Source organism: Anopheles coluzzii, chromosome 3 (genome assembly GCF_943734685.1).
Source record: "Anopheles coluzzii chromosome 3, AcolN3, whole genome shotgun sequence".
Taxonomy (NCBI): Eukaryota; Metazoa; Arthropoda; class Insecta; order Diptera; family Culicidae; genus Anopheles; species Anopheles coluzzii.
In genome coordinates this window covers 61138829-61164374 of record NC_064671.1, presented here as the reverse complement: position 1 = coordinate 61164374, position 25546 = coordinate 61138829, and the positions used below count along the sequence as shown (strand labels likewise).

Sequence of the window (25546 nt, the reverse complement as noted above, 5' to 3'; positions counted from 1 at the left end):
ATAAAACCATGTCTACCATACCTTGACGATAACTTAATTTAAAAATAAGAGATAAACCTAGAACTACGCATACATAGTTTATCCTAAAAGCTTTCCTATACACCACTTTTGCGTGCTCATCATATGTATACTCGAATGTGAGCGCGTGCAAATTCGACGAGTGCACAATAAGCGACAAAATGCTCCACAAACCTCATTCATTACGATGGAATGTGCGACATGAAAGAATTCATTAGATGAATCTAAAAACGCAGAAATGGAACAAGCGACAAAACATGGACAGGCAAGAAGGGAAGGCAATCGAGTGAAGCAAGTGAGTCTCGTTTTCATCGCTCTATTGAAGCAAATGACAATTCTCTTCAGTCTTCAAACTGCACCCATGCCTTCAAATACCAACTAGTACGCGAAAGATAGCGTCCAATTAGGTGCGGTGTGGAAATGAGTTGTGCCATTCGAATGAGCCAGCCTCCGCAAACAGAATTTCCCTCTCGTTCGCCACACATACCGCCCCACACACAGAGACACATTCAAGCCTTGACGAGCAATCTAGAGCGACGGAGATTTGCTCTTAATTTGAGATCCTTTGCGTAGAAAACGTGCCCGCTTTTTGCAACACGAATAACGTCTCGTGGGGCGAATGATGGGCTTTTGATTATCACATGTCTCATTAGGCATAATGGGGACGCGCCGGGTGGCTCCGGCTCTAATTAGAAGTAATGTTGGAGTGAAAAAGTAAGACATTTCAATGTCCTAGATTTTAGTTGGCACATGGCGAAATAAAAAAAAAACACACACACACACACACACACACACAAACACCAAAAGCCTGCCTCAGTGCCGTGGCATAATTGCGCGAAAAAGAATGTGAATGCTGGGGATGCTCCTTGCCGGTCGTTTTCTTTTAGGCTGGACGCGACTAGACAGGCACGCTTGTGCATTAATAAACCCACACACCTACACAAACCATAAACGATGGGAAAATGTAATCCAATTAAACGAAACCAAAAGCACGGCTAATGAGGCACACACAAATCGGCGAAAGGTACGGCTTCGCAAGTAGATATGAGGCAAAGCATGATTATGGGATTCATGTTAACCTTGTGCTTAAAGTAATCATGTTAAAATGGATTTAAAAACCAAGAACCAACGCTTTGGTGTAAATTAAAAACTTCATACCTGGATTGTTCTTTTCACGAATTAGCAAAAACAGCCGTAGCGAATTTAAAATCTTCAATTATTGAGTCAAATTTCAATTCTTAAATCGAAACTGAAAGTCGAAATTGCTATTTTCATGCCAGAACTTCATCAGAACTTTTGGTGAAAAATCGGGTTTTGGAAAAGCCACGTTGAAACCATCTGGATCAAAGTTAAGGAATTACTGTACCCAACAACCACCACCCGATGACTACAATTGCAGTTTATTACAGAAATAAAAAAAAAAATACTCACTTCCCTTTTTTTCAAAATGAACAAAACATACTCCTTTATGTATGCCAATTTAGCTCGTAATGACCCACCAGAAAAGTTGAATACCATTACTACGGAAAAAATTGACCACCTATAAGAGGATTTAGCATCGAGCACCAACGGTGCTTAACCTTTCACTCCTAAGCACTCCATTAACTGGTTTGGGCTTTCGCAAGGCAAAGTGGCAGTTCATTACAATGAGTACTGCAGTCCCAGCGACTACGCCCCGTCGTGTAAACTTTTCCAACAACTTGCGTGACCTACGTTTGACACGCGCACAAATCAGAGTGGAAGAGTTCGAAATGGTGCCTTTCTAGTAGGGTATATTTTTAAAAGTACCGTGCTGAGACGACTTTCGCTTCCATTCCATACACACAAGTAACCAGACAAGTGTGCTTCACGTTTCACCCTACAGTAAAGAATAATTACTACTAATTTCAGAGCACCACGCTGGCACACAACACCACTTTGGTTGCGTTTATCTTCACTCATTCAAACACCGAAGGTGTGCTTATCAACGTTTGCCGAGATAAGCTTTAAAATATTTGCACGATTTACCACGCCCGCAGGGGCAGAATGCGACATGAACTCTCTTTTTCTTTTTACTACCATTCCTCTACGCAACGGTGGTAAAATTTAATAGGACACTCTTTTTATACACTTTATTTTAAATTTTCCCTTTTAAAGATTTTCTTCTGCGCAAGCATAAAACTCCTCTCGCTGCTGCACTTTCGTGCTTAAATAACGGCACTGAAACGATTGACCTAAACCTATAAACCAATTTATTTTTATAGTTGCTTCTGCGGAAAAGGCTTTCGTTAGACGGGCAGTGAAAATTGCCCTATGGTGAGCCTAAGTTAGCTGGAAGGACCGACCTTGCCCAATCTTGCCCAGTATCCATTACACCATGATGATCGTTGGATGGTCGCTTTCTCGCGCTACCACCATTTCATGCTCATGAATGGTTAATGTTTTGGCATCATCGTTTTGTTCCACTCAGCGGACGCACACGCAAAATAGCGCTTACCGGCAGGGCAATGGCGCTTGTTCGGTATACACAGTTAGTGAAAGATTCGTTGCTGGTTCCGCTAATGATTTTCTTGCCGCAAATCAATTGAGGTAGTCGGAGCTGTCGTTAAAATTAAGCATACCAAAATGAAAAATAAGTCAACGAACGTTATTCGTAGAATCATGGGAGCCATTTTCATTTGTGTTTACATACATAGTTGTTTTTCAAAAACAACTAATTTTCAAAAAATTGCATTACACAAAGAATTACGTCCATTTTACGTTCGTTCGAGTTTAAATATAGAATGGGCCTACCTTTTCAACGACACTGGGTTAAACAACATTTCTTGTTAAGCCAGCCTTTAACAGGAAGAACAAACTAGGAACGATATCATTACAAGCAGAGGAAGCGAAGAGCCGTGGTACATAGAACAAATTTATATCAAAACCATTTGCATTACAGCCTCTATCCACGAGTGTACCGAAGCAACAACATCATTCCACCACCTCCGTTCCTTTTGCATATGCCGCTAACGCTAAATTGAAACACATTTTGTAGTAATCATTGTAGTGGGAGGAGTAACAGTATCGAATCTCCTTAATCAAATCAAGGGACACCTGGAGCGACAGGGCACAGCACATCAGTAGAAGGAGGGAGGTGGGTGGATGGTTACCGACAAGATTCATCGGCGCCGCACCCAGCCATCGAGCGACTCATCCCTGTCGTTTACCGACTCATCTCTGTCAAGCCACCACAGCCCGAAACGAGATTTTCGGTCGCGATCCATCACACAAGACGTGAGTGTGCGGAACCCGCCTGATTAAATCTTCATCATGCGCTGGCTGCATCGGCTTTTCGCATCGATGACGAAATTGATTCCGTCAATTTTCTTCACCCAGCATCCGGCAGTGCCCCGCACTTCGTTGACGCGTAATACCCCTTGGGCCGACCTGTCAACAAACGTGTCCCGTGACTGTCACCCGTTTGACGAACAACGCTGACGCAAGCAGACGGAGCAGACTCAATCTTGAGAGTCACGCATCTTGTGCACAAATTTTCGTCCCAATCGATGGGTTTTGTACCGAAGGGCGAACGGAGAAGAGAGTAGCCTTTTCACGTGCTCGATGCGCAAAATGCGTCGCGTACGCATTTTTACATCGGTGGCACATTCACGTACACAAATGGGTGCTTTTACATATTTTGCTTAGTTCCATTGTTGCGCTCAAAATGAAAGTGAACATGTCACGATGGGTTTGTGGTAAAGCGAAGCACAAAACACATTTTTTATTTGCGTATGTGTGTCTTTTTTCTCCTGTTCCTGGCGAATTTACATGAATGTCATTAGCGATCGGACAAAATGTCATTAGCAATCAGCAATGAGAGTATCATTCGATAGAGTTTTTTCAAATGAGCATAATATTATGAAGATTTGAGGAATGTCCAATGTTAGTCAATTTTAAGTAAAATCGCACTATGAAAACCGATAAATAACAGTATGCAACCTTAACCAAATGTAATGTAGTTTAAATCTGTAATGTACGTTAAATATTCCACACGGAAGTCTTAAGCTGACAGCGACTAATTTTTACCTTTCAAACAAGCTCAGCACCTCACTACCTACCACCCTCTCGATACAAACCCGCCAAAGTAAAACCATCAATCTAGCGCCTTAGCATCCCGCTCTGATATTACACGCATTCTGCCGGAATGAATGAACTTCCGAACGGAAAAGACCGACATCCGCCGTTGAAACAGAAAATGGAAACAGAGCATGAAAAGCATGTTTTGTAATTTCGCAAAGAAGCGAGCATGTTTATGTTCGTGACATTTTTGTGAGGGAATAGCAAAAAAACAGCCACCCAAGACAAGACGCAATGTTTGTCGAACAAGCGAATGAACAGAGAAAATTTGGCATACAGCACTGACGGGAGAGTTATAAATTTTCTCGTACACACAGACATAGCACCAGTACATTTAATAAGAAGGTCACCTACTTTACACAGAGTAATCGAACGTGGAACTTTTCCGTCCCACGCAGAAAGGGAAACGCCACGCCTGGAACCCGATGGATCGTTGTAGGTGCTTCATTTTTTCCCGCAATACATTGTTTCACATCTTCAAAGGTGGCTTTCGCTCGCTCTTCTTCCGGTTAAACACAGCAACATTTAAGAGAAAAAGAACGAAACAAAGACAAAAAGAAGCAAGCAACATTCATGGTGGAATGATTATGTTTCTCGGTTGACTGGTATTTCCCGTATATAGAGGCACAGTGAGTCTTATAGGAAAGCGACATTACCGAAAAGTAAACGACGGTACACACACATAAAAAAAACTCACAAAACTGGTACCGAACTCTGGGAACGAGAGGAGGAAGCCTCCCTCCGCGAATGGCACACGTGGCTAAAGGACACATCTTTTAATATACCCGCGATGTAACTCGCTGTGGAGCACCTCACTCCTCCCGCCACAAGGGAAAAGTCTTTTTTCCCGTTTTAGCATTTGCTACATCAGCATCCTGTCACCTCCCTACAAAGAACGAAGCAAAAAAAACACCACTCGTGAGCATTTTCGTGAAGCTCACGCGGAAATATTCTCCACGCCTATTTTCGTAGTGTGAGCGGGCACGCATGTCACAACCACGTGTCACTTAAGGCGCTGTTTCACTCGGAAAAACGCGCACCTGAAAGACAAAAAAAATCCTTCACTCCTCCTACCATCTTCGCGTCCAGGGATGCGAAACCTCCCTAGAGGAAGGTGGAACTCCCGTTGGCACACGGCCGCCACGGTGTGCCTGGGAATTTAATGTGATAAAAGCAAAAGAAAATGGAACGGAAGCGACACATTAAAGCTGTGGCACTTCTTCTGCATCACCTCCATTCGATCCCGCACAACTGTCGCGCGTACACACACACACACACACACACACACACACACACACACACTCACACACACACACACTTAGAAGAGAACTCCCTTCTTCTCACGTGTGGAGGGAGACACGGCGCGCGCGTTCTCTCGAGCGTGAGAAGCAATATTTCTCTGTCATTTATATTTTACTTATGCATGCAGCTTACACAGAGAGTCTTGTGCACCTTCCCCCGTGTGGGTGTTGATTTTTTATTTTTCCTTCACATTTCTCTTTGTTCTTTGATGGCACGGCAGTGTCGCACAAAAGTACACAAATAATCGCTGTGGTAAGACTTTAAACGCCTGGCTTCCTTTATGGAAAGGCTGGGAGGATCACGCCCGCACCTCTTGTAATGGGGAGTGATTTGTCACATTCGCTTACTTTGCGTGCAACTTTGCTTCTGACACAATTATCAAATTATTCGACATGATTACCCTACACAGGCGATGTCTAATAGAACTCATCTTCGGTTAAATGAGAAGTCATTAATAGTGGGATTAATAGCAGCATGATAATACATGAACCAGGCCACGCTAATGACGAATACAAACGGAATCATTTACCAAACGAATAGTACGAAGAATATTTTCGCAATCACGGGTTAACGAATAGATCATTAGTAGAAAATGCCAAAACGGACATCAAAGGCCATATGCTCAAATAAGAAGGAAATATTTTTATTCTCTTCGTCAGAAAACCGAGGAAACCAAACAAAATAAGTCGTGTACTCAAACAAACTACCTCGCACCCTCGATACACTCGATTTTGATTATCCACTAGAACGAGATCAATCAATTTTATTCATTCCTTCATTGCTTTGGCCCGGCTGTCCTCGAATCATCAATTCACCCCGACACAAAACACTTCGACAATCACCAGATTGCGAGCAAATAAAATCATAAAACTTACTCAAACGCACGCACGACGCACCCGCATGTACATGCTTTAGCCAAATCGATTGGAAGCCCTGATCAACCTGAGGATTCGTCAGTAACAACGATAAAAACCGGGCATTCAAATCATCGAACGGAAACGAAGGAAAAATGGGAATCATCGTACTGTGCTATAATAAATGCTGCAAAAGTTCGTAAATTGGAGAAAGCAAATACGACTCAGGCATCGCGCACCCTACGCAATTCCCACTGTTTTGTATTCAGCCAAAGAGGAGTGCAAAAAATATCCCCCTCGCAGAACATTTCGATATAATTCTAATTAATTGGAAGAAATCAATAAGAATGAATAAGTGATGCTCGAAAATTTTGAATAGCTTTCCACCCACCAACCACTCTGGCTCCCTTTTTTCCAGCTGAAACCAGAGGGAACATATTTCCAACAAAAATAATTGGAATCCAATGAAGACGGCGGGGACACACTATCACATTTTTTCCAGTATATCGAAGTATCCTAACTCCCACACCACATGCACATGGTACATATTTCTTGGCTTTATTTTTATTTAATTAATAAAACAGCATTAGAACTGATTTCGGTGTGTCCACTTTTTGACCGTTCGCTTAGAGTGCTTCGGTTCTGGCATGTTGTAGAAGAATTCTACTATAAGTGTTAGTTACGCTCAAACCATATGACGAGGAAGCGGAAAGACTGAGAACATTAAATTCCGTTTTAGTTGGCAAATGTTCGCCGGAAACTGGGAAATCCCGATACTAAAATGCCAAGTCACAAGCGGTAGCTCGATTTCATCCCTTTCAGCCGCCCCAAAAATAAGCGCTATGAATAATGCATAGCTGCGAACGGGCCCTGTAGTATCGAACTGGCTTGTGGAGCAAAACGGGAACACGGTATGCCCAGGGTTTTAATATAACAACAACAAAAAAACAAATATATATATATGTACCGACTGTGCCCCATACACATCGACACAAACACGCACTGGGTCATCCGCAAAGGGAGCAGATCAGTGCCATGGGGAGACTCGTGCAGAATATTTAACACCGTTGGTCCGGTGAAGAACAACCGTCCGGCCGTAAATGGAACTGCTGGTTCCTTCCTAGGCCGGTTTTCTCCCGGGAACTGTCCTTTCGGGGCTGTTTTGTGCATGTTTCCGGGCTTATTTTATTTGTCGAAGGTTCGGTATTTTGATGACAACTGCTGTCGGCTCGTTGAAAATTGCTTACCCCGTTTCGCACGGATTGGAATGGACAAAAAAGTCACCAAAGCGAAGGGATTAAATCGAAAATGATACCGTCATCACTGTAAGCTTAAAGATGATATTTTGTACTGGGTAGGTTTTTTTCTTCAAAGCTTTCGCACAGTGTAAGAAACTAAATGTGGGAAAAATAAATTCCACAAACCGCATGATGGGGGTTCTGTGGTTAATTAATACGAATAGTATGTATGCAAAACCTTCAAAAAAATTGTTTTTGGTTGATGCAAGAACATGAAAATATTGATACAAAAAAAATTATTTCTAGTTTTATCAATCAATTAAACTCAACAGTCTTCTAGGAGTCGATCGTTAAGCTTGTAGTTCATCTTTCAACTAGATTTCACGGTATACTCTAAAAGTAATGAAACATTCCCAACAAAACAGCAAATAATGACACAACTTTACATGAAAAAAGGAAAGTCCAGCTTGTTACTAACTCCTGCAGCCGGATCGATAGCTACACCAGCACCAAATCTTGTTCTCACGTGCTCAACCACCACAGACCTCGTTCATGGTTCCTGAACCGGTCCATGGGTTTGCGTGTGAGTATGGGTGTGTGCCCAGGAAAAGTAGTATGAATTTCCAATTTAATGGCCCCAATAATTTAGTACAATATCGGTGCGTAAATTAAGGTGTGCTTGTAACCTAATCCTAGGGTGATTTTCGACTGCGGGATAGCTTCGCCTATGAAGCGGACCCTTACACGAAGGTTCAGTACACCTTGCACACCCTGCCAGGGAATGAAAGCAGGGCCACTCCCTCTGGCCAATGAAAATCGGATTTCAATCCATGGGACTTGTGCGATTACACACCAAAAAAAGCAGCAATAAAACAATCTGAAATAAAACTTACCTTGTACATCGGTGTGCCCCAGAAATCGTTGAGAAACACATTCTTGATCGAGGAGTGTGGTCGCAGATCTCGATTCTCCTTGATAGCGCTGATGTCGTCGAACACGAAGCCACAGTTGAGACTGTTGTGGTAGCACAGCACGCACACCAGCGCGATAAGCGCCCCGTGCAGATGATGGGTGGCCATCGTTCTCACGGCCGCCGTCCACCAGTGCTTTCCACAACGGACGCCTAGTGAGGATTGGATGACCGAAAGTTAGGATCACCGGTTCGATGGGCGCATCAGCGATGGCAGGGCTTAAGATTTTCAACACCCAAGGACACTTTTCCCCGCAACGAATCTCACAACAGTCGGCCCGCAACAGTCGCCGCAACTGGTCGCGCACTGTTTAAACCAACCTGCAATGTAGGGAAAGAAGAAAGACGGATGGAGATTAGCAAGATTTTGTCGCTCTTTTTCTTCTTCTTTTTTTTTGTTCTATTTTTCCGTGCTTTCTTTTGCGATGGCAGCTGCTCTTCAATAGTGAAACGGCATTTGTTGGTGGAAAATATTATCCAGATTAAAATTTGACAACAAGACAAGCCGCCGTTTAGGGCTTTCGCGTTTTCTTTTTTAACCGTCTAGAAATTGATTTTTTTAGCTTTCAAGAATGAAAAACTTTCTTCCTCACTCGAGCGAGTATTTGTGAAAAATAAGGGGAAAAAGAAAATTTTAATCCAACGATATGGTCACACAATATGGTTCTTTCTTCGTCACTATAGCCTGGAGGCCAATTCCACAAACCACCAGCTTTGGGTCAAAACTTATTCTCTCCTCCTGAACTGTTTGCCGCGGGTAAACCGCGGTAAGATAGGGGAGTGCGTAATTTCTGCAGCAAAATCTCTGCTTCGACTTCATCGACCGCCCCTTGCCTGTCGGTGAAGTCGTTTTCCCTTGAGCAACTATGAACAAAAGGCTATCCTTACACTAAAACTACATGCAACACACACACACACACACACACACACATCTACAAACGTAAGGTTGCTCCTTTCTGTGGTGCTCCGTAAGAAAAGGATCAGTTTACATGGCGATGAAGAAAACAAAACTTTAGCTCAGCCTGAGCCGACGTGCTTTAAATTTGCCCGGTACGATTAAATCCCTCCGAAAGCAGCACAAGAACACGAGCTAGAAAACGAACCTTTTCTTAATAAGAAAATCATACGGAGAACAGGGGTTGGGACCGAGCGTCATAAAGCTGCATCGACCGCAGCAGGGCAACCATCATTGCGGTAAAACTAAGCAAGAGTGAATGGTTTGGGTCTGCTACAGTCCTACTTGTACTTTGTGCACATTCTCGGTATTTTTGTTTTGTTTGATATGTGTACCAAACAATACCCTTCATTCAACATACGTGCCATTGCGTACGCATAATTTATACGCTGGCAGGGGAAATCCCTCCACAAAAGGTTACACTAACCGGTAGATATGTGGTCAAGGAACGAGAACTAGTATGTTTAATACGTATGAAGCTTATTTGAGGTATATTATGCATAAATCCCTCAGCAAGCAAAAGGTACACCAATCATTATGTTATTCCTCACTCTAAGTTCTGACGTTTCTGATAAATTTAAAAGTAATGGAGCAAAATAATTGTTTTACAGCATGCAATCAGCCGACGAAAAATGATACATCGCTAAATTAAGATAGTATTTATTAAATATTTGCTTGACTCTATCTTAATTGGATTTTAAACAATTAATTTGTGTATTTTTTTAATTGACAGGATTTTTTCTATTGTTAAAAAACATTATTTCAATAAATTGATAACATGATTACCGTAGTTTAACACTAAACCTATGCACCTGCAATAAATAACTAAAGAGTTACGACAGAGTTCCAATCAAACAAACAATCAAATTAGAACATGTCATATTTATTTACATTTCATGAATTTACATTTCTCATAGATTTTTCTATTCGGCAACATTTACGATTCCAGCGGGTTTTGTCTTTGTCTTTCGTATACGGATAAGGCTCTGGTGATTTCGCTGGGGCTCTTTGTCTAGGGCAGAAGTTTCGAGACTTGGCTTGCTAACTAATTTCAGGAGTTTTGTAGTTTAGTTTAGTCTCACAATATTGAAAAGCTTTCAATTAAAACTGTTTCTAATTCTCTACAATCAAACAAGCTTTAATGCAAACAAATGATTTGCCCTTTGTCACCAGTCTGTAAAGAACAAGACATTCAAACCACACGGGATCGCGTATATCAGCGTTTCGTTTCCAAGAATTTTTCGTGCTCGGCACCCATCGGGCATAATTATTTCCGTCATTAAATGATTGAAAGCATCGTTGCGCGCATGCCTCTTGTTCATTAATTTAAAGCCAATTACAAACTGTCATGCTTTCGCCGAGAACATCATCCGGAGCGGCTCGTGATGAGAAAACAACATTCTTACCACACAGTTTATCCAAAAAGAGAAGCACCACTTTATGCCACTCTTCATCACCATTCATTGTGCTGTTTCTTTCGTTTTCTGAGCTTCAACGACCAGCGTATAAAAGAGTGGCTACATTTTTACCAACGCTACATTTAAAGACATCCTCCATCTCTCACCTTCCTTTTGCTAAAAAAAAAACACCACCAGGCTTAAGTGAGCGGTATCTTGGATTTTTATTATTGAATCGCACGCACATTCAACACATCCGCCACTTATCATCGCACGAAATCCACGTTCCATAACGTGAGCCGATTAAAGTTTAGAATTCTTTCCGCAATATGCATCTTCTCCCGCGAGAAGCCAGTTTGTACAGGGTTTGTACACATCACACTGGTTAGTGTGTGATGGTATGTGTGTTTGGCTGTGTAAGGGCAATTCTCCGGAAGTTGCGTACCGTTGACAAGCAACAGCACTTCCGGTGAACTTGATGCTGTTGCTGCTATCGTCATACGGATGAAGTTGTACAAATTCCAGCAAACCCACGCGCAATCCGGCTTCGAAGCGACCGGAACGTGAAAATACTGTAGAACAATTTCTACTCCGGCTTTTGGAGTCTTTATCCGTTAAATGGTACGGTAAAGGCAAAAGCAACAATCCGCGAGGTTAGTGAGAGAGCAGTCATTTATCCCAGGGCAACCTACATTCTAGATTTCTTTGTCAGTGTGTAAACCGAACGGTGCTGGCGAAGAGGGATGCTAGCTGTTAGCAAAATAGTTCAGCTTTAGTACAATGATTTTTAGTGGGCGATGAACTTTAGCTCCGCAGGTGAAAATCTACTCGGGGGAAGAAGATAAGAGAAATTAAGCAGAAATAAATTCTTCTTCTTTCGCGAAGAACCTACACAATCCTATTGGCTTTTACAAAACTCTTCGATCAATCACTAGAACCTGTCAGGGAAGGAATCGGTCCTGCCCGGTATAGTAGGTACTTGCACGTCTATCGAATAGACCCCCAACTGTTATAAGTGCACAATCCAACCACCATTTATTCAACCACTAAAGCTTATACAAAAATAAAAGCTGATAAATTGATTGAAAAATTGATAACAATAATAACTATCTCTCATTCTTTGCATATCATAACAGGTTGAAAAATGTTAACAGATCCTTTGAAACAATTTGCTTTACCCTGGGACAGAAAACCCGTTAAGATATTCTCCGTTAATTGACATCAAACTGAGTGCCATAAAAGGTTATGTCAATCCAGGTACGATCTCCATGCTCCACCATTTTAAGAAAAAATCCATCGATACAATGAATAAAGTAAAGTCGCCATTATTTAACTAACGTTTTACTCTACCTATATTTACAGAAAAACGCTTTTGAAAAACGACAACTAACGTACCGAACGCTAACTGACGATGGCAAAGCATCACCAGAATCACGTTAAGGGTCTCGGGAAAGTATTCCATTTGTGCCGTGGATGGTGGTAGCAGAGGTAAAGTGCTTTCCAAAAAACCAAGGTCATTGCGTTAAGCGCTTGAGCAACGTAAACGGAAGGCGACAGCTGTGCCGGTCCAGTGCATGCCGCCTTTTTCGTGCGACCATTTGTCTTGGTGTGCGTGTGACTTTTTATTAACTTTTTTTTTCATTAGTATCCTTCGGCCAGGGGAAAGCAAACTGGTTTGGCTCGGCCATCATTTTCGGTGCCATTTCTAGTGCTGTCCCGTTTGCCCCAGCAGCCACCGACTGGCTGAAGAGATGGAACGTGAAAAACGTGAGAAAGGTTCAAAAATGTTACCTACGCGTGGGAAGAGGAAAAAAAAGCATCCCAAAAAAAAAAAACCACGTGCACAATGAAGTAGGCAAAAAAACGGCAAAGGCGCAAAAGGCCACATCGCCAACTGCCAGCGGCATTTAAAATGAATGGCACCGGGAAAGCAAAGATGAAATTTAGCACCACCATGTCGGGCTGAATTTTAAGTGCCACTCCTGCTGCACGTATCACCGTCGTCCATCGTCCATCGGTGAAAGTTGCACGTCCCGTTTCGAGGCGGGGGAAAAAGGTGCAAAAAATACGGCCCTCCATTCTGGTGCCACCAGAAACACGCAGCAACAGGCCGTCCCATCTTCGGTGGCTTTCGCGCCGGAAAACTGGGACAAAAAGGCATGGTTTTTGCTTTCTTTACATACTTTTTTTTCTCCTTCAAGAGCCAAAAAAATATCCTTGCGTCACCGAATGGAGTCGAAAAGTCTGGCCTCGTTCAGCTGCTTGCTCGCAAAGTGCGTAGTGCCACAACGAAGCAAAATAAGAAGGGGTCTAGAAAATGTTCACACAAATTTCCGCCACGGTTGGTCCTTGTTCGAGCGAGTGTCGTGATGACCGGGCAACGTTGTGAAGGGAGGAAAGCATAACTAGAAAACAAAACAAAAAAACAGCAAATCACCAACTGGACAAGCCTATAAAGTGAATCGAGCTCAGCAGCGGGCGACAAATCGGACGATTTTTTTTTACGTTTCGCACGAACATTCCATTGCTTGGACGTTGCAGATCTGCGACTCATGGCTAATTTTCATCCAACATCAGAATCCTAATTTTCGCTTTTTGATCGTGCATTATACTATCCGAAATCCATGCCATTTTACAGTTGTTGCATACATTTCTCTGACAAAAATAGTTCTACATCTGGCATATATGTTCCAATAATTTAATGAGAAAATGTTTAAGCGATTGGTATCAAATGATAGGAATAAGGGATATCAACGGAACGAAACTAAATCACTCCAAAATACAAAAAAAAAACTCTTGAAGCTACTACAGCCCTAAATAAGCAGATAGTTTGCAATACATTTGATCCACAGAAAGGTAAGAGAGACTTGTACAGTAAAATGTTGATATTTACCCATCCAAAATAAAATAAAACGGCTAGCACAGAAGATTGGAACAAACACAGGACGCAGAAATAAAGCAATTCGGAAAACAATGGAAGACGAAAATTTGCCTCCAGCGCTCAAAAACATCTTACAACCAGGTTGAAGCTCTTTAACTCGGGAGATTTCCACAGTGGTTACGAATGAGAAAAAAGGGCAACCACCTCCCGAGTCGGGTTGGACATTCGACACCCAGTCCGAAACATTGCAGGCCCTTTTACACAACGAGCCAGTACCGTTTTATATCGCCACTTAAACGCACATGCTGGCTGACAGTAAAAAACGACCCACGCGAACCGCTTCCGGCTAGAAAAGATCACACGATTCTAAAATGCGCAGTGGGGGTTTCGAAAAAAGGGACTGTCGGACAACGAGTCAAAGGGACAATGGTCTAACGACAATCTTCACTTGAGCCTGTGAAGACAGCAGCAGGTTTTCTAAACGATGCAACTAGACACGCGAGCCCTTTTCAAACGTTACTGGAGGAGCCGTGGCGTACTACTGTAAAGTATGGCAAAGGTTATATTAAAAACTGACTCTTGGAGCAGGATGGAGAAGATCTTTATTTTTATTAGATTTTATAAATTAAAAAAATAGGAGACTCACAAATTTCACCAACGAATATTTTAAATTGCAAGGTTTTTATATAGATTCACATCGTTATTCACAAGTAAATTCAAATAATTATTCAGTTTAGCAACCAGCTAGTATCCAACACATTCCGAATAGATTGGAATTCTGTCCCACACGCAACATTTTATTTGTATTATTTTTATGTTTTGAGAAAACTTATAAGCCTTTTCAGGAGGAATATATAATGTCATAGCAGTTGATTGATTGCATTGATTGTAGTATACATTATGCAGCACTGTTCCAGTTAATTTTCATTACAAAAATGCAAAAAGAAATACTGTCTAAAATAGATGAATGTGCGATGCAAATAATAAATCCTTTTTTGACTATTTTATTTCTATGATTGAACTTTGCTCAACAACTAAAACGTATAGAACCATAAAGAAGCTATAGACTGTTTCTTGCTGCTTTTGCATTCTGAACTTATAGCATCGGAGAAAAGCAGAAAAAAAAATCTCTACACAGCACCCTTGCTCCTTTTGAACGATACAGGCGATGAAAGCTGGTGTACCGAATGTACGGCACACCATATCATGATTATAATAACCTTCGCATGCATAATCCAACCTGGCAGCAGCGGTCACGAACGGCTGGGGGCGAAGAAGCTCATCATCGCCAGTCTCAAAACCCCCGAACGAAGGCTGGAAAATTATGAATAATCCATTGTATAATGCACTTGCCTGAGTTCGCCACCGGGCAAGCTAAGCAACGGTCGGACGACGGAAGAGAATAATTTTCAACTAAAAAGAAAAACAGAGACAAACGCGAAAACCAAGAACGGAAGACAACTTTCAACAGCCACGCCGATGCGCTGTGAAAGAGCGCTGTCTTGTAGGATACGCGAAGAAAACACCAGGAGAACGCTTAAAGTGCTTCAACCCGGCTCTGGAATATGCCCTATTTTACACGCACTCACATGCATCCGAAGGAATTGAATTAATTTTCTCACACATCGTTGCCCGGTCTTAGCGACTTATTAGCTAAAATCCCTAGAAATATTATCCAGCATTACCTACGCCCAGCCAGCAAGGGATACCCATAAACAAGGACACCAGTGACATCGCGCCTCCCAAACACGGCACAAAAGTTAGCATCCGCACTAGGTCAGCAGCCAGTGCCGTCGGTGGCACTGTAGCGCAACGGATACGTTGTTTCGTCAAACAACCGCTCAAGTCACGTCAACGGCTAGCCAGGCACGAACTCGGAAAGCTGACTTTTCTCTGCCCGTAAGAAGCACACCGGGCATAAAGTGAAGAAAGTTCACGATGGGAAAGTCGCGAAGCGCTCGGGGAAAACGGAAACTCGCACACGGAAAATGGTCACGGGCCCGGCTCATTAGTTTGGGCGGTGCCGCATCCGAGGTGTCTGTCTTCGGGGACGCATTTCGTAGCCGCATAAGACGTACGGTAAAGTTTTTCCACAGCACTTACACATACAAACCGCTGGTGGTCCGGAGGGATTGCCAAAGGACGAAAGTTTCACCTTTTTATCTCCCTCATTCCTACAACGCCGCTTTTCGTTGCTCCTTTTCCGGCTGCAAGTAACTGTGAGCACGAAGGCGGCAAGAGTTATGAACGACTGCTTGGGTTTCAGAAAAACATTCAACGAGCAAGCGTTCCGACCACAGTGATAGAAAATCGATACAGGTGAAAGATTTTTCCTCTGCACCATAAACACTCTCTGTTACATTACGCAAATTCCTCGAAACCACGAGCAATTCCGCGCACTAACAATCATTCATGATGGGGGACCGAATAATAGTTATGCTCCCATGGGAATGCTTAGCATACTTGCAGGGAGGATAAGTTGATTTCAAAGGGGAAAGGAAATGATGAAATGAGGAAATGAACAGATGCACAAAAGACCGACCCTAAATGCTGTATACTTTAATGAGAAGAGTTGTAACTAACTGTTATTCAAATTTAATTACATTGATAATTTGTGAGCATAACTCACACGCTTTCAATTCGAAACGAATTTTAAATTTACGATCTAAATACTTCCGTACAAGTAAATACCTAAATGAGGCATCTGAAACAAACTAAGCATGACTAGTTTAATTAATTAAATCCTGTGAGGCAGTCGTTACATCAAACGAATCAATAACATGCGAATCAAACAACATTTCTCAAGGATGGACCAGTTATTGTAATATGGGTAACAGTTTGCATTTTCAAAGTTATGTAGATGATATGAAATGATGATATTATATGTAGATATATTATTCTGTTATTCTAGTTGATTAATAAATTTCACCGGGCGTTCTGGTATCGTGCGGGAAAAACACAGCTCAATTAATTAATGCATTTTTGTTAATTCAAATAAATATTTCAAATGAACGAACCATAAATTTTTATAAAAAATAATAGGTTAAGAATTCTTATTCTAAAAAGATGGTGGCTAAAATTCAATAATAATAATATAGGTAGTAACTCTACCCAAAAGGATTTCCAAAAAAAAACATTCTAAGTGCTAGTTTTTAAAAGCCATGAAAAAAAATCTGGGTAGTTAACTTGGGAATGAAACCATTAATCAATAATGATATTTTAATATAGCATTAAAAGGCAAATAAAACGACTATTGTTCACCAAATTCCAGAAACCAATTACTATCAAAAGCAGGAACCATAGAGTCTAATTAAAAGGCAATCATGTGCAGCGGTTCGTGATCTGAACGCTTCTACCGGACGCAATTGACAGTAAGCGACAAAAAACAGTGCCATTCCCGATGCACACACACACAAACAGAACCACACAATTGCACGCTAAATGCTCTCATTTATTTCAAGCGATTGCACCATTGCGTCAAACGTTATCCAAAATTTACTTGTAATTAAACAACTGCCTCCCGTGCTTTGCTGCGTACAAGTTTCGAGCGACTGCAAAACCGATGGAAGCGGGAAGATGACCTTAAAAAAATGGAGCATCGCGCGTACAAACGCATTAGTGCATGAGTGTTCAAAAGGGCCGAAGAGCACAAGCTTTCAGCAAGTAGGTTTATATTTATTTTGTCGATGGTTTTTATCTAGCCAATGACTGAAATCCAGTGCCAGAGTGCCAGAGCGAACGATAGAGAGAGAAAGTGAGAGAGTAAAAGGATGTGTATTTAATTCGACGGACGCCTGCTGGCGAGCAGTTGTTGTTGGTTGTCAAAATAAAATTAACTATCATTTCATTACCATCACACTGACCCAAGGTTCTATACCTTACGCTCTCTCTCTATCTTTCTCACAACACTACAAAGTTTTCCTCGGCAGCAAACCAGTAAAGTCCAGTCCGGTTTCGGAAAGCTTCACACTGAGCTGCGCCCGGGAATGCGCCTGGTGAATTATCAGATGGCCCCGCATTCGACTGTGCCGTGCTGGAATCCCATCAGAATTTCATTGTTATTTTTCAGTTACACGAAAGTTATATTAAATTTTCTCACCCTCGCATCCTTTACGGTACCCGCCATCCAACTTGCCAGCGATGAAAAAGCTAACTTTTCACTCCCAATACAGTTCATTTCCCCGCGCTCATGCTACCGCACGCTTTCCGCATGCTTTCTGATATACTGAACACAATCGTACCGTTCCGTCTACCCTAACCGCCAGGCGAGGACCTTGTGGCAACGATTCCACTTCGGAAAAGCCTTAACTTTCTTCGTCAATTGCTCTAGGCTATTGGTTGTTGTGAAACTGTTGCCAGTACAATAACAACAACAACAACAACAACAACAACAACACACACACACCCACAGCAAATTACAAGAAAACGTACTTTTACCAACCCGCTTCAGCTGTGTGGGGTTGCCCGCCAAATTGTAGCCCCGGAGAAACGAACTCGACACCAAAATAAAGAATTACAAGAACAGTAACAAAAAAAAACAAGCGCACGACATATACCACTTGTATGACAATCCGCATCGGCACTGGTGGAAAACTTACACCGATACCACCGTACACAGTTTACAACTTGGACAACATTTAGTACGAAATAGACAAGCCAAGGTATGGTGGCGAGTTTCCCGAAATGTTTTGAACGCAGATTGTACGATGTGAAATTTGGTAGAAAAAAAAAACACCAAATTTCCTGCTACAACGCTGACGGTTGTCGAACAAATGCAACAAAGTAAAAAAGGGGCAGAAAAGTTGAGACTATGAAAAGAGTATCTACTGCAACCAAACACAAAAGAAGGAGGAAAAAACAAGAAAGTTAAACAATCGATGCAATTGTTCCAACAAGTCACGACTATAGACTTTTTTGTGTTGTTTAGTGCAGAACCATGGTTGTACCTCTCATGGTTTAATTATAACAGATGCAATTTCTATTTGGTGGATTTAATAGACACCATTTTATCATGATATAATGCTGAAAATCTATAAAAACTGATGCAATAAAAAGTGTTTGGATGACTCTAGTTATTAGATAAACGATTGCATTAGAGTTAAGGATCAAATTATCATAAGTATAACAAGGTTGCTTCTCATTATTATAGCCAAATTTGTAGACAGAAATACAGTTCGCTCTACTTTGTTGAACCGATTAAGGCTGATTCGATAATGGCCAAAATAAAAATGAAGCTGAACCCTGTAAAGTTTGTGCATTGAAAGGTTCCAATGACTCAAAGAATATTCATTTTATGTACTTTTGAGCATTTTTTTTACTATAAAAAACCTTAATCAGTATGCGGCTTGTTGATATAATTTATAATAATTATTTATTGTTACTTCTTCTTCTTTTGGTTCAACAACCGTTATCGGTCAAAGCCTGCCTGTACCACTTGTGGGGTTGGCTTTCAATGACTTTTGGATTACTTCCCATAACAGGATAGTCAGTCCTACGGATGGCTGCACGGTCTATTTGGGGCATGAACCCATGGCGGGCACGTTGTTAAGTCGTACGAGTTGACGACTGTACCATGAGACCGCTAAATTTATTTTTTAATCTAATTATTTCTTAAACATCGTACTAATATCGGGCAGTATGTCTAAATAACAATAATTAAACGCTTACATTGAATATGTTTAAAATAGGGGCTTGAAAATGCTATGGCGATTATGCTGAGGCAACTGATTACCGGATGGAATGGGATCAACTGATAACGGTAACAGTAATCAGTTGTATATTTCTATAATTTTGTAAGTGGATCGTTAGGACCTAAACCGGTGGATAGAACCTCTGAGTGAATCACAAGCATCAATAATTAATTTTTACTTTAAATTCCATTAAGCTAAAGTTCTCCTGTACTGTTATATTTATAAACCATTCAAAAAATACCGTGCATTGTAAAAATTGCTTGGAATTTGTCTGGACCAGTGGAGGAAATGACACATGAGACGAGTATTTTTTTTCCGTTTTGTTGTTTTTTTAAGTTTCTTTGTAGATAGTTTGATGTACATTAAGCAACTCGTAGCATCATTGGAGCATTTGTTGCCAATGGCAGCATATACTTAGCTTACTGTTTCTTTTAATACAGCAATCTAGACGAAATTAGCCTAAATACATGGATCAAAGCCCGGCTATGCTGAATACTTTCATTTACTAATTGCATGTTCATGAAATATTAACCGTTAATTTTTAATCCGAACACTGATTACTTTCTATAATTTGCAAAACCACCAGACGGCAGTGAATGTTCATTGCTCAACCTGAATAAAAACTGGTGTTTTCCTACAAAATTTCGTATCACTCACGAGCAGCACTGCAAACATTTCCAATTCACTCTAGGTATTGCAGCTTAAGAAAAGCCTTCAGGAACAGCAACAAAGAAATTAATCCCTCCCTCCCCACTACAGTACTGTGTTCATTGATAGCCAACCATGCACGGTTTCGCAACAATTTGACGACGAAAATTGAAATGATACTAACAAAAACCATCTCAGCTTTGATCTTACTACAGCGTTACTTTACACACCACCCAGGGTTTGAGATGGAAAAGCGATGGATGGAAACATTTTACAACAGATTTTACTTTCATCTTCGTTACCCCTTGGCGGTGTGGTGCTTTCCACCACATTCCCATACCACGAACAAGTGCGTCAAATTTTAAGATGATGGTTTTACTCCTAAAGGTAACCTAAACAAAAGCATTTTCATAAAGCCAATGGTATCGGACGGCGTTGACGGCGCGACAGGGTGGTGGTGATGAAAATCGGTCTGAAAGAAACGGGCACAGCAACCGGAAATCGCTCTGTTTTTCCGCTGAGCCTGAATTGGCATCCGGTACCGAAGGAGGTACATTTCCCTCTAGTTTGTGTCGTGGTATTGAAAGTATCTAAGGCATGAAATTGCTTTAAAACGTAGAAACCGTTGAAAAGAAGCGAAGCACCATCGAAACCAGCGAACCATTGCTATCGCTTTGTAAGGTACAGGTTTGGAATTGAAAAAGTCTTGAAAATCTATCAGGAACATTGAAAGACGTTGCCTTGATTCATAATTTTATAACGAATTCATTACAATTGACCGACTGTGGGTCATAAAACAATGCGCTAAGAAGAACCAAAAAACTAGTGGAACTTTTGTGGGGGTTTTACTTTGGCTATGTTAAAAATTACAGAAACTATGAGAAGTGGAACAAATCAAGAACTAACATTAAAAAGATTATTTATTTTTTATTTATTTATTTATTTTTTTTATGACGGCTTTTAAACAGCCGTATTGTTAACACTTCTTGTGCTAACGGTTTGTATCATTCCCAAGGTATTTCCCTCTCGGTAGTATCGATTGTAAATATTGTTCGTTTAAAAAAAGTTACACCATTGCCCAAAATATGTTACAATAACAGCATAGCTGAAAGGCAAGTGTTTTTGAAACGATTTTCGATTACCATAATCGAATCTAATTTGACTTGATGTAAATAGTGGTAACAATGATAATAATAATGAGATGACATTTAAAAAACGCGTTGGAACGAATTATTCGTCTACAAATCCGTTTACTTGAACATAACATTGTAATGTCAAAACATGTTAACATCCAAACATTGTCAGAAAATTTTATTATTTCATATAGAAAATCAGTAAGCCGGATTTCTTCAGCCGGATAAGTACGTAAGTAAGATTTTAGTTTAATGTTTAATGTTTAAAGTTGTCTTGTAGGTTTTCTAGAAAATGATAACAATTACTTTACACTTTTTCTACAACCTCAAACAAAGGTCGCACACAGCCATCATTTAGGTGGCAATGGATGCCATCCCACATGCAGTCAAGGTACGTGTAGCGAATCATCTTGATGGGGTCAGCAGAATCAATAAAATTACCCTCACATTTAGGGTGGCCACTAATGGCCACGCAACCATTCGCTTCCATACACACACTGCTGGCGAAAGGGAAGTGGCGGGCTAGATTCCATCCGAAACGCACCTCATCGCAGCCACCGGGTGGGTTGGCGTGCTAATGGTCTCGATAAATCCGATCTAATTAAGACACACTCTCGGCCCGATGGCAAAACCGCAAACGCTACTGTGTACAAACGGGACAGGAGAGCCATTGCCAGCCCTCCTCCCGCAGGAAACGTGCTGAAGGATACCCCGTGAAAACGAGGGACGACTGTCGGTGGGTTGAGGCGTGAGTGAGCCAAGAGTGCATCTGGGCGCGCTGGTGGATTGGTGAAATATTTATTACAGTAATAAGTCCTATCAGTCGTCGTAAATCAGTCCTCAGCCTTCGATCCACCGGCGTTCGGACGGTGTCGCCTTACCCGGACGGTACTGCGTCGTCCGGCCTACCGGGGTATCGAATGAATTCGATTAATTATTCTATCGATACCGGACCCGGTGGCTGCTCGAACCGGATCGAAGCCGATGGGTTCTTTTTCGCCTTCACAAATGCGTGCTTATTCATTCAACAGCCTATTTGCACGTGTCTTCCGATTTTACCATAGAAAATTTCAATCCAACAGATGAAAATCAATGTCTGATCCTGATGGCAAAGGTTTAGTGAACGGAAGGCCATGGAATCTATATATCCCTGCATTCAAAGGAAGAGCTCAACACACAAGCTCCGTTGAATGTCAGCTCAAACGGCAATATGAAAAGCATGATGAAAATGCATCACTCCACATGAGCGTTTCCAACTTCAAAAAGGACACTCAAAGGACATTCCTGCTTGCGAGGAGGGAAAACACCATATGGTGCCCGTATCACGCTGCTGTTTTCTTCCTGTACTGAAATCTCGGAGAAATCCTACATCCTAGAATCCTGCATACAAACACGAATACACACATATACGACAGACGTTTGGATTTCACACAGCTATCAATCACAGTACGGCTCACCACGAAACCAACACTACACTTACACACAAGATGGAAAAGCAAGGGTTGAGTTCCCTGGGCGGCGTATGCTGAATGCATCGACTAGCCTACTTTTCCTTCCTTGGCACTGCAACATCCCTAGAATAAGGCTTGGTGTGCTAAAATTGATCCAATCTCCCTCACAAAAATCATCCCCAAAGCAGAACAAACGAGGCAAAAATTCTAATTCACTTCATAGGATTTTTTCTTCTTCTTCACATAAATGAAAATTATAATAAATGGGTGAACATTTTTCACTCCTCTTGCTTACTTACAGACCACAATCTCTTGCTCTCGGATGGCCTCCTTTACACTATCGGCTTCTTAAGAGCACCCGCTCTCCTTTTATTGCATTCTCTGGCGAGTGAGCGGAATTTTCTCGGTGAAAATTATACAGTAACTTTAGATGAGCAATATCGATGCGGATACAAATTTTGAAAATATTTTCACTTCAAGCATTGGCTCACTTTGCACATTTTAACAACAACTGATATTACCAACACACTCCATGCACTCTCTCCTTCTCTACATCCGGCAAGTGGTAGAGGAGCGGGAAGCGTGGGAAAGGGAAGGGTACACATTTACTAACACTGGTGTGCTGCTAGGGGTTGGGGTGTTAAAGGGATGTTGGGAGAGAACGGGGAACAAATTTGCACTACTTCACCGCCTTCCTTTGCATTTGTAACGATTGACACACCATTTTTACACAAACACACACATAAAGCAAATTTACAGCACGGTGACTGGCGCCTACATTTACGAGACACACATACACGAATTTCGCCCAAATTTATCAAAACACGCACATACGCGAACACACATACGTAGAGACCCTTGCGCTCTACAAAATGCACGAACAGACACACACACTCACACACGCAAGGCGCTCTGTACGAAAAGCTCCAAATGAACTTTTCAAGCAAGTAACGTTGGTGACGATGCTGGGTTGAAGTGGGATTACCTTCACCTTTGCAACTTCTTCTTTCTAAAATATTCTGCTCTAAACTCTGAACTTTTGCGACTTTCAAACAACAATTTGGCGACAACGAAAACTAGACAAGTGTTGTAGAATTCATTTTATCTGAATGAAGAGTGAAAGAAAGAAAGCAAAAAGACACAATCGTTAAAATAATTTAAGTTTTACGTAAATTTGCAAAAGGGATAGTTTCAGCTGGGCCTGTTCTTGCACGGCCTTCCCGGGCAGCACACGGAAGAGCGAGAGAGAGAGCGAACATCATCAGAGATTGCGACACATCAACACACAGACATGCGATGCGGTTTGACTGCATCGGCTGGAGGTGGGGAAGAGCAATCTGCATCACGGCAAAGTGTCCGGTACGCGGCACAATTTCATCGTAGAATGCACAATTTTATCGCTTCGATAAACTATCCACTCTCTTGTGCAATTTGCATTGGCAGCTCGCACCAGCTATCTCGCTCTAAACAAATCTTGTTTTGACATTTCCCACATACGGCACTCCCATTAACCACTTGTTTTTCGGTGACCGAAAACTGAAAAGTTGTGTCTCGTTGTGCTTCCATTTCACGTCTTAAATTTAATTCGATTGATTTTTCTTTACTTCTGTCTGTCGCCGTTCGGTACAGCTGGGAGAACTTTTCAGCAATTATCCACGATCTGCACCACCGAAACACGGCAACCCAGACGCTGCGGTCACATTCTTCAACCCACAGATTCGCACACGCACACACTTTGAAACCGGAGGCGAAAACGGCACGAAAATCTATTGAACGAACGTGTTTGTCACTTGTTTTCCACCGTTCGGCAACTGTAATTCAATTGCACAGCACATTCCCCGTCCAAGCAGCGCCATTCGTTCACCTGTTTTCACCTGTTTTCTTTCAAGAATGCTCCCGCACGGCCTTGCGGACCGAAAGCCACAACTTCTTCATCGAATTTTATCTGTCAGTTGTGTGCAAAAGGTTTTTGACGCAGACGTTTGACCTTGCAGACAGTTTCGCCTTCCTCGCTCTGCCCGTGTGTGCGCTCTCTTTCGCACGTGTCCGCACATGCTCTCACGAAACGTCTTACGCGTGACGGTTCGTTCAAATTGACCGTTGCTCAAATGCAATCCGACGAATCAGACGATTGAGTACGGCAAACTAAAAAAATATTAGAAAGGCAAACCTGAGCGTTGCGGTTACAGTGGCTGAATTTGGGTGGTGAAACAAATTTGAACCGCTTGCGTTAAAACTGAGACACTTCCGTTCGCGTGTAAAGTGACCGACAGACTGAAGCGCTCGGTATCACATGATCGAGCCTTTTGTGCTCTGAGCGGTATAGATGGGGGAACTTCGTGCCACGGGCACGAGGAAACGACTCTCCGGATCCGGGACGAGTGTGCGCAATGTTGCCTTCGGTTCCGAGGGGAACTTAAGCATGCTTTTCAAACCATAACGTATGCTGTCAGTTTGCGAAGCGAGGCGAGCTGTTGCATGTTAAAGGTAAGTGAGCATTTTAATACTTGGGCTACGATTAGACTTGCTTAGTATTCTGCAATTAATTAAATGGATTGTATTGAGATTGGAAATTGTTGTACTGAACATTGCAAAGGTCTGATATTTGTTCAATTTTATGAGCTTAAGGCATACATGTCGTTAATAAATTGCACTACAGCAACCGTTTCCTACAAAGCCGTGTTCTACAATTAAGACAGAGAGTTGAATTTGAACTGCACTTAAACATGGCATGTTATCAGCATGCTGTAGTAACTAATGTGTCCTTCATACATCATGCAATTTTAATTTTACGAAGACATTTATGAAATTGTTTTGGTTAGTATGAATATTCTTTCATCATAACATTACATCACACTGATTTCCGGCTCAGTTTCCAATGTGAACAGCATTATTCAAAACATGCAAGATG

At 41.7% G+C, this 25546-nt stretch overlaps 1 protein-coding gene across 7 annotated transcripts in view; it reads right to left on the bottom strand.

The window, feature by feature from the left end:
• The window catches only part of LOC120960182 (protein O-mannosyl-transferase Tmtc3), a 140607-nt gene extending 115679 nt beyond the window's left edge, over positions 1-24928 (bottom strand). Inside the window, exons 1-4 of one of the 7 annotated variants that reach the window (XM_040384204.2) lie at positions 24500-24605; positions 23621-23740; positions 22935-23184; positions 8404-8801 (exon numbers count right to left, since the gene is read on the bottom strand). In XM_040384204.2, coding sequence (XP_040240138.2) covers positions 8404-8589 — 186 coding nt within the window. In that variant the 5' untranslated portion in view covers positions 8590-8801; positions 22935-23184; positions 23621-23740; positions 24500-24605. The other 6 variants (XM_049609954.1, XR_005752296.2, XM_040384201.2 and 3 more) reach the window with 6 other exon arrangements.
• Positions 24929-25546: the final 618 nt, after the last annotated feature.